The sequence below is a fragment of the Pygocentrus nattereri genome, chromosome 28 (assembly GCF_015220715.1).
Source record: "Pygocentrus nattereri isolate fPygNat1 chromosome 28, fPygNat1.pri, whole genome shotgun sequence".
NCBI classification, from domain to species: domain Eukaryota; kingdom Metazoa; phylum Chordata; class Actinopteri; order Characiformes; family Serrasalmidae; genus Pygocentrus; species Pygocentrus nattereri.
Window position 1 is genome coordinate 23,075,496 of NC_051238.1, and position 10,305 is coordinate 23,085,800.

At 37.3% G+C, this 10,305-nt stretch overlaps 1 protein-coding gene across 3 annotated transcripts; it reads left to right on the top strand.

Moving 5' to 3' along the window:
- The first annotated feature begins 453 nt into the window (after positions 1-453).
- Positions 454-10,173, top strand: lrrc2 (leucine rich repeat containing 2). Of its 3 annotated transcripts, none has more exons than XM_017702742.2 (10): positions 454-537; positions 1,253-1,400; positions 2,688-2,849; positions 3,138-3,196; positions 3,304-3,460; positions 3,577-3,713; positions 3,793-3,938; positions 5,484-5,636; positions 5,749-5,888; positions 9,366-10,173. In XM_017702742.2, exons 3-10 carry the CDS (start codon positions 2,762-2,764, stop codon positions 9,413-9,415), a joined length of 930 nt encoding a protein of 309 aa, XP_017558231.2. In that variant the 5' UTR covers positions 454-537; positions 1,253-1,400; positions 2,688-2,761; the 3' UTR covers positions 9,416-10,173. The 3 variants fall into 3 exon arrangements, with proteins under 3 accessions (XP_017558231.2, XP_037391755.1, XP_017558229.2); XM_037535858.1 differs by having other exon boundaries at positions 3,141-3,196; XM_017702740.2 differs by lacking the exon at positions 454-537 and having other exon boundaries at positions 1,256-1,400; positions 2,722-2,849.
- Positions 10,174-10,305: the final 132 nt, after the last annotated feature.

The window sequence follows — 10,305 nt, forward strand, 5'->3', positions numbered from 1 at the left end:
AGCATTTCTCAACTTTCCCAGTCTTTTGTTGCCCCTGTCCCAACTTCTTTGGAACGTGTTGCAGGCATCAAATTCAAAATGAGTGAATATTTGCAAAAAACAATAAAGTTTATCCGTTTGAACATTAAATATCTTGTCTTTGTAGTGTATTCAATTGAATATAGCTTGAAAAGGATTTCCAAATCATCGTATTCTGTTTTTATTTATGTTTTATACAATGTCCCAACTTCATTGGAATTGCGGGTGTACAAAAGAATATATCAGAATATATTTTTAAATGATGGATTCATGCCTGATGGCATTGTTCATTTCATACACTGAATTTAAATGACCCACTCAGGGAGTTGGAATGTGTGAGCTTGTGGACATGTGATAGATCTGGAAGAGCGTGACATAGGGAATTGTATCTACCAAGGTAAAAATAGCACCTTGCTCACACATACTAAACATAGACGCTCCATAGACACATGGATCACGCCTAACTCTTGTAAACAAGCAGTTAGAGCTAGAAAGAAGCACAACATATACCCATCGCAGGTAAGAATTTGTAGGTTTGGAACAGATTTATGGTTGCTTGAAATGTTCTGGATTACTTTTCATATTGTCTGGGTCAGTTTCATATGACCTCGAGGTATTTTTTTCCTACTGTTATTGAGATTAAAGGCAAGTCAGGTCACACTTCCATTGCAACGTGCTTGCTTATGTAACCAGAGATTTTCAACAGGTAATTTCGCAGTTCGTTAGCGAAATTGCTGTATTAGCAGTACTTTGCTGTGTTGAGACTTCCAAATATAATAATATAAATGAATAGCTTTATGAACAGTTTGTTACTTTGGTGACACTTTGGAGTGGCCTTTTTAGATGAAACAAACACTCAACAGACTCTCAGTAACATGTCAAAAACATATGAGGGTTACGATTAGGTTCTGGGTTGAGGTTAAGGTTAGGGTTAGGATTAGGGCCAGGGTTAGGTTTAGGTTAAAGGTTGGGTAAGGTTAGGGTTTGCATAATGGAAGATATTAACAAAACATCTACTTAATGTAAGTAATGTATTAACAGAACATCTATAAGACATTTACTTTATTGTGTTCAGATGCTTCACTACTGCTACTTCACTGATACGTTGTTGATGTGCTATTGTTAAGAGTTTATTAATCATCTACAAAGACTAATCCAAATAAAGTGTTACCTTTGCTGGAATGATGCTACAGGTTCTCTACAAATTGTTACCAAAAGCTGTTCTTATTTACAGAGACCATCTTGAGGGCAGATAGGATGGGAATCGACATTCCCGTGTATGATCTCTCACTGATACGTGAGCTTTGGGAGACCCGAGTGAAGAAGCATAAACAGCGGCAGAGGAAGGAGCAGGAAAGGATCAGTAAAAGTGCTCTGGCCAAGTGAGAATAATTGACAAACATTGGTTTACTGTGGACAAGCTGTTATGTGTAAAGCCAATGTAGGCCTGTTGTAGCTATGTGCAATATGATTTTTTTAACAAACATGAGGTGCAGTTTGAAGTATTTTTTGAGTTTAAAAAAAAGCCATACTGGAGCCTACAGTGGTCTGAAAAATATTAAAATCACACAGGAAAATTTGTGCTTTGCTACTTTCATGTTTTGCGGCACTCGGCAGAACTTGAATGGTATTCTAGACCTTTGCTTATTTTATGCACAGCTTATCATCTCCAAATGAATTGGCCATCTTTCTCTCTAACAATGTTTCTGGTTGAAGCAACACTTAAGCGTTTCCTTGCTTACGTAAATTTCCATCCATCCATCCATCCATTTTCTGAGCCGCTTCTCCGTCAGGGTCGCGGGGGGTTCTGGAGCCTATCCCAGCAGCCATCGGGCGGAAGGCCGGATGCTTACGTAAATTTAAGCCAGCAAATTTCGCCATTGGTAAAAAAGTTGGTTGTGTACATTATTACTCACTGTTCATTATTAGGTACACCTACCTTGTACAATCACAGATTTGTCAGAGGATACTGTCTGGTATGTTTAGCATATGCTAAGTACCACTTGTTTGGGCACTACTGTGTTAAAAGGCTAAAAAATTATAATGGAAAACTGACCTTTCCTTGCTTTTTTATTTAAAAGTGCTGGTGTAAACACTGCTAAAGTTCCAGTTCATGCAGTTTATGTATGTTGCAAAAACAGACCATTTTGAGTTCATTGCCTCTGTAATGTCACAAAAACCAACAAATCATCAAAATATCCACATTTTCAGCAGATTAGCCCCACCTATTCATGCTGAAGTTATAAGGAGTGTTTCAGCCTGGACTGCCTTTTAAATAGGGCACAATATAGAGAAACCAATCAGAACAGAGCTACCTTACATCTGCACTCATTGGCAATTTTATCAGCTCCAGTTACAATAAAGCTGCATACCTTTACTCTTCAATGGTTGGGATCCCCACAGGACCACAAGGTATGATTTGAGTGGTAGATTGTCCTCAGCACTACATTTATACTGACATGGTAGTAGAAGCCTTGACCACTGATGAAAAGAATGGGGCCAGCAAATTATGATGGACAGATGGATTATAATCTCTAATTGCACATCTATGTATAAATGGAGCTGATAAAATGTACAATGAGTGTAGATACAGTGATTTTAATATTTTTCACACAACTGGACACTAAGGCAGTAGGAGAATAACATCAAATCAAACTTTTTGTCTTCAGAGACAACACTATAACTTGGGCTGTTGGTTCTTAGGATAAATCAGCAATGGCAGTATCGTATAACATGCAGAAAAATGAAGATCAACGAAGTCAATGCGCTCCACTGCTATCTGGAGAGATCAGCTTTTGCAGAAATGGACATTCTACCTACAGTTGACACAAGTATGTTTAAAGCAAAGAGAAATGTGTACACCACTATGACAATGATCATGATGATTTCATGTTTCAATCATACATTTTTTCTCTTTTTACCCACATCAGCTTTAAACTTTACAGGTTAATTTGTTCATTAAGAGCACAAACATTAAGTGGAATTGGAGTAGTAATGGAGAACTTCAGTCTCAGATTCTTTGACTTACCTCATGGAATATGCCATCTAACCAGATCATATTTTTTTTTGATTGAATTTTTTTACTCACACGTCCTTCATAAGACCTTTTCCCTTTAAAGCAGGCCTTGATAGTGAAGATAAGAAATTCATTTTTGAGCTGAATGGAAAAAAATGGAGGGTAAGTCTCATTTTGCCAATTTCAAACAAAAAAACTATAATGTAAATAAACTTTCATGAAGACATGCTAAATATATTAAATTTACATTTAACTAAACCAAATAACAGAAACTACCAGAAGATCTTCAATACATGACGTTTCTCAGGGAATGGCATATTCATGGAACAAGAGTTCAAAAGATTCCCACCTTCATTCAAGAGTTTGTGTATTTGCGTGTCCTGGATATGCCTAAAAATGGATTCACAATCCTCCCCCCTGAGATAGGTCACACTTTATTTATTACACATTTACACACTGTTGCAATACTTTTTTTTTTTTTTTTTAGCAAGTGGCTGTTAACTTACTTGATGAACTTACTTGGTCATCTATGTCATCTTCAGGAAAACTGGTTAACCTGAAGGAACTGAATGTGAATTACAATAAGCTATCAAGCATTCCTCCTGAGCTTGGAGAATGTGAGAATCTGGAGAAACTGGAAATTACAGCAAATATTGATCTCAGTGAATTGCCATTTGAGGTAACAAGTATCTTCAATTTTTTGTCGGGGGACACTGTGTTAATTTGTTAAGGACTTTAATATAACTGTGTTTTTCCAGCTGAGCAACCTAAAAAAACTTAAACATCTAGACATAGCAGAAAACAAATTTGCCACCATACCAGTCTGTGTGCTCCGGATGTCAAGTCTGCAGTGGTTGGACATCAGCAACAACAGACTCACAGATTTGCCAGAGGATATTGACAGGTATGTTTAGCACATGCCTCAGTACCACTTGGCACTACATTTTAAAAGGCTCATATGGAAAACTGACATTTTGGCATTTTTTAAATAAAAGTGCTTGATGTAGTAGCTAAATGGTGCTAAAGTTTCAAAACATACATGTACTTCCCAGCCCACGCAGCCCATACATGGAAACTAAGTCACAAAAACAGACTATTTTGAACTGATTCTATGATGTCACGAAAGTCAACACATTTACATGTATCCACCTATTTGGCCATCTATTCACTCTTAGTTAATAAGGTGGGTTTCAACCTGGAATGCTTTTTGAATAAGGCACAATTCAGGGCACTGAGGGAATAATTGATAAAACATGTCCTTGAGTCATCATTAATAAAAGGTTTGTAGCAATCATTAAATTAGAAATGACTAAATAATAAAAGATAAAATCATTTTTAACTAAGGCCAGCAGGCTTAGGTAGGGAAAGTTAGCTTAACACTTCCAGGCGAGAGGGTGGAGGGTGTTGGGCACTGTTGCAGTGTTAAAAAGCCTTGAGGGGTGATTGGTTAGTGTAGTGGGTAACATCTCTGCCTTCTATGCTGTAGACTGTGGTTCAATCCCTACCTGGGCAAACACCCTACACTATACCAATAAGGGTCCTTGGGCAAGACTCCTAACACCGCCTTCACCTACCTGTGTAACAATAATTGAATTGTAAGTCACTCTGGATAAGAGCGTCTGCCAAATACCATAAAATGTAAAATGAGATAAGCAGACACCTACATATTAGAAATATTGCCTGTTCGGTAAAAACAAGCTAGCTTTTAATGAGGAAATAGATAAGCAGTGAGCAGGAATGGGTCGTAACTCTTAAACAATTAGGAAAGTGCCCAGCTTGAGGTCAAGAAGGCCCATTATGGAGAGTCATAAAAAACGGTCTTTGTCTGACAAAGAATATAGGTGTCAAAAAGAAAATGTAATGTAGCAAATATAATGATAGCCAATGGGAACCCCAGGATGTTCAGAGAGGACGAGTGAAGAAATCACCCCAGGGATTTGAAAAAAATATTAAAACTGATGTACTGTGTTGAATCTCCACATTTTGGCTGTCCGGGAGCCAGCTTATCACATGAAACTTAATAAATGAAGATGGGACCTTTTTCCTCTCCTTCCTCAAAAGAACCACCAGCTGAAGTTTGGTTTATTGAAGTTTATGGTTATTGCATTAGAGAACAGAATAAATTAGCACTAAAACTTAACTTAGAATTAGTTGATAAGCAACACGTTTTTTACACATCGTTTGGGACTCAGGGTTGGAGGACAGGGCGCTCTGAGTACCGACAGCACCCAATCCAAACAATTTAAATATGTCAGTTTTAAAAATACTTCTTAAATGTTATTCAAGGAAATAAAGAAAATTTGGAAAATGGTCATGTAAGAAGTCACATATGGCTGGTAGAAAAATCCACACAAACATAATAAGTGGGGAAATATAAAATACAAGAAAAAGTTAGGATATGGGTCATTTAACAGTTACTTCATTCACTGATGTTTACTTATTTAAATAGGCTAGATGAGTTACAGACACTGTTTCTGCACAAGAACAAATTGACATACCTACCAATGGTAATGGGAAATATGGATGCACTCAAGATGCTTGTGGTCAGTGGAGGTGAACTAATCAGTACACCTTCCAAACTCCATGACAACCCAAACATCAAGTAAGTAGAAACTGTATTTGTTCACCATGTAACCCTAAATTCAAAAACTGACATCCAAATTTTTATACAAAGTTTCAATCAGATTTCATGTCATTTGTGCTTATATTTTCAGATTCATCACATTATTTGATAATCCTTTAAGCAAGGGTGATGATGAGGATGAGAAAGCAGTCCACAGTGATGACACCACAGAGCAGGAATATCACGAGAAAGAGTTTATGCATACGTATATTGAGACTCTAAAGGATCGAGGTAAGTTACACATGATTTAATGTGTAAGTGTTTTAACCACCTGAAGTATCGTAGGTGTAAAACTTTACTGGTCATCAAAGCATATTTAAATTCCATGTCCCTACATTGTTTAGAAAAACTGTTCAAAGAGAATTTCTGCCTTTAGAAATGAAATGTATCACACCTATTAGCCATTGGAATCATTACAATAAGCTTATGCTGTGTTGTGAAAAAGTATTTGCCCCGACTTGTTTTCTTTTATTTGTGCTGTTTTGCCACATTTAAAGTTTTCAGATCATCTGACAAATTTTAACATAAAGATAAAAACAACATGACTAAACACAAAATGTAGCTTTTAAATGGTCATTCCATAAAGATCTATTCAAAACCTGTATCACCCATTCTTGTTGGAACAATATTCCTCTGGTGGAATGCAGTGTTAGCTTTACGCCAGATGTAATGGAACCCATGTAGTCCAAAAAGTTCCACCTTTGACATCATCATCAGTCCACAGAATACAAGCCCATAAGTCTTGGGGGTCAGCTAGGTGTTTTTTGGCAGATGCGAGACAAGCCTTCATGTTCTTTTTTGGTTCGCTCTGGTTTGCGCCTTGTGACTCTTCCATGAATGCCACTTTTGTCCATTGTCTTTCTTATTGTAGAATCATTTTCACTGACCTTGACTGAGAAAAGTGAGGCTTCTGGTTCTGTTTTTTTGTGACCTCCAGAATGAGTCATAGTCACTCTCAGTGAAATTTTCCTAAGCTGGTCACTCTTGATTGTGGACTTAATTTGACAATGGCTCTCTCTGTGGTTTGTTGAGTCCCAGAGCCTTAACAGAGGCTTCCTAACTCTTTCCAGACTGGAAGGTTTCTATGTATTTGTTTCGCATCTGTATATGAATCTCTTTAGTACGTGGCATCATGTGCTGCTTTTTGAGACCTTCTAGCCTGCTTCACATTGCCAGACAGATTCTATTTAAGCAATGGTTATATTAAACAGTTCTGGTGATAATCATGCCTGGTATGCCTGCATGCTAGTAAAATTGAACCCAATACTCAGCTGAATTTGGTTAACTGGTTGATGCCAGGTAGAACAGCATTTTTCCTTCGATAAATGGAATCATTATTTAAAATGAGCATTTTATGTTTACTCGGGTTATCTTTGACTAATATCAAAAGTAGTTTGAAAATCTGAAACAGTCAAGTGTGGCAAATATGCAAAAACAAGGTACTTGGGAAGGGGTAAATACTTTTTCACAGCACTGTACATTAAACAAGCTATAATGCATAAAAAGAGTCTTGGGACACCTCTGTCATCATTTCCTAATTTATTATGTAAATTGCATTAATTCTTTACCAAATGAACAGAAAACTAGAGAACTTTCAACAAACCTCCCAGTTTACTTTTATTAGTGACCCTGAATGAATTGTACACAGACGTCATGTTCAAATCACCAACACACACACATACACGGCCCACTCAAACGTCCACAAAAGCTTCTGTGGCCCATAACGTGATTTAACTTACCTTAACATTTTATCTCAACTCAACTAATTGGATGGCTGATGTCTGGCAGTTACCAAGCGATGGATGTCAGAGTGAAGAAAGGAAAGTTGCAAACAGAGATTTCACTTATTCATAGGCCCTTTCCTTTGGACACCATGCATACATGATAGATGCATTTCATAAGATAAAAAAAAAAAGAAAATGTTTTATATTCATTTGCACTGAAGGAGGAAACTAGCAAGCATTTTGCCAAATTTCAAATAACACTATAACTGCTAGCCCACATCCCATTAGCAGTACCACTGTGGTCCACTGGGGGGCTGCAGTGCACAGCTTGAAAACCACTGCTTTAGAAAACTGGAATACTGAGCTAATCAATCAAAATTTGTCTCTATGTCACAATAAACTCACTGTAAGAAGGATGGCTGATACTTTGAATTGCATTGAATTGCATGTAAGTAGTGAAAATATTTGGGAAGTGTTGAAAACCTGCCACACTCTGACCTCCAGCAACCTCACGCACGGTCATCCAATAGAAATACTAACCTAAATAAAATACTAAATATTGACATTCATAAAGGAAAGAGACTTTAGTGTTTGTAACCCAAATGTTTGAGTACTTTTAGTTGCCTTACTTAAGGTTTTAGTTAATTAACTAGATCGTGTTTGGTAAACCTGGTCATTATTGCTGGTTGTTATGATTTTCCGATTGATAAGAATGAATAAATGATAACTTTAGCTTGGAAAGTAATAAATAAACAAGACAAAAAACTGTCCCAAGACAACTTTTGTACTTTTTGTCCATATATACACTGTCTGGCCACTCATTTAGTACATTTACCTTGTATTTGCAATCATTGTCCATTGTCCATTTTGTCAGCCCCACTTACCATAGGTCTACAATTACAAGTGGTAGTTAATCTGTTTCTCTGTATAATTTGTCACCCCCCTTTTACACTGTTCTTCAACGGACAGGACCCCCACTAGAGTAGGTATTATTTGGGTGGTGGATCATTCTCAGCACTTCAGCAACACTGACATGGTGGTGGCATGTTAGTGTGTTGTCCTGGTGCAAGCAGATCAGACACAGCAGTGTTGCTGGAGTTTTTAAACACTGTGTCCACTAACTGTCCACTCTATTAGACACACCAATCTCATTGGTCCACCTTGTAGATGTACAGTCAGAGGCTCATCTGTTGCTGCACAGTTTGTGTTGGGCTTCTTCTAGTCCTTCATCAGTAGTCACAGGACGCCGCCCACAGGATGCTGTTGGCTATATTTTTGTTGGGTGGCCTCTTCTCAGTCTAGCAATGATACGTCATTGTCACACGCTGAGAATAATGCACCACCCAGACAATACATACACTGTGGTGACCCTGTGGGGCTTCTAACTATTGAAGGGGCCAACAAATTATACAGAAACAGATGGGCTACAGTTTGTAATTGTAGAACTAAAATGTTTACCTATATGGTAAGTGGAGCTGATAAAATATACATTAAGTGTAAATTCAAGGTGTACTTGTGGTTGGTCGGAATGTATCTATTCAAATACTGTTACACTGCAAAGTTGTTTATTTGTGAAGATAAAACTGGAACTCTATCCTGGCTACAGTGCTAACTCTAGGATTGGAACAAGACAGTAGTAGAAAGCTACCATGGCAGAACAAGGACACCTAGAGTTTCTGCCACATTTCTATATGACATCATGTAAGCCGCATACAGTTTTATCTCCAAAAGCAGCAGATGTCAGAAAATATAGACATAAAAAAATAAAACCACAAAAAATACTGTTTAGCTTTAAGAACTATTTCTCATACATTGAGCTGGTCAAGAACTTTGTCAGTGCAATGCCCCAAAGACATCTGATTACTTTTTCTGCAGGTGTCCTATTTTTGGTGCTTGTTTTTCAAATGATTCATTTGATTTGTATTTGTAGAACGTGTAATTATACTATGCATAAACTAATGTGGCATTTATTTTTATTTTCCAGCTACAGCACCAACATACACAACTAAAGTGTCCCTGACTTGCCTCCTTTAATCCACCTGAAGACAACCTGGACATCAGCAATAGGAATAATGCCTGAAAAAGCTGTTAAACAATATAACTATTACAAAAATGATCACTGCAAGAACGTAACACAAAAGTTGTTACAATGTTACAACCATATCTCAGTCATCCTCACTTGCAAGATGCATGTCACATTGTGTGGTTGTGTTCACAGAAGATGAGGAGTTCTTTGTTTATGTATTTTCTAGTTTAAATGTGTGAGCGCATGACTTCTGTTGGCTGGTACTGAATGAATGACTGTAGCGTCTCGCAATATTCAGCATATATAGAAGATGACCAGTTTTTAGGTCTAGTGTATTTACGTGACCAAATATTTGTTGCTGGACAATGGCCTAATTAGCTGGAGCAACTTAGGTGAACATTCGGTTAAAGATTTGAAGTGTATTGAGGATTATGACTTTGTAAAATATCTTTCTCATTATGTCTCTTTGAACAACTGAAAGTTAAAGGGGCACTGTTTGTATCTCCTTTAGTCAATAACTGTTGATATGCGCAATACGCAATGTGCAGTGCCATGCAAGAGTCTGAGACCACCCTTCTGTTATGTTATTTCCAATCAAAATGCCCATTTATTACAAATTATGCATTTTCAGGAGATATTTCTGAGATTAGATAGATAATCCACTTGCATAAGGAAATCTATTTATCAAGTTTGTAGGTGTACAAAAATATCCCTGTCAATGTCTAAAAGAAAAAAAAATAAAGACAGCTTGGGTGGACACACTAAACACGGATTTGTTCCCCCTGTCCCTGACACTGAAAATGTACATGACCAGTTCTAACTGAAAATTACATAAATGACAGTTGGTGTCTAAGTTTTGCACAGTACAGTACTGTACAACATCTACATCAATGTTCTA

Bases quoted from the DNA above. Each gene is read 5' to 3' on its own strand.
- lrrc2 (XM_017702740.2), top strand. From the start codon at position 1,276: ATGGGAATCGACATTCCCGTGTATGATCTCTCACTGATACGTGAGCTT. The intron at 3,461-3,576 runs GTCACACTTTAT...TGTCATCTTCAG, and splicing joins AATCCTCCCCCCTGAGATAG to GAAAACTGGTTAACCTGAAG. The intron at 5,889-9,365 runs GTAAGTTACACA...TTTATTTTCCAG, and splicing joins TGAGACTCTAAAGGATCGAG to CTACAGCACCAACATACACA.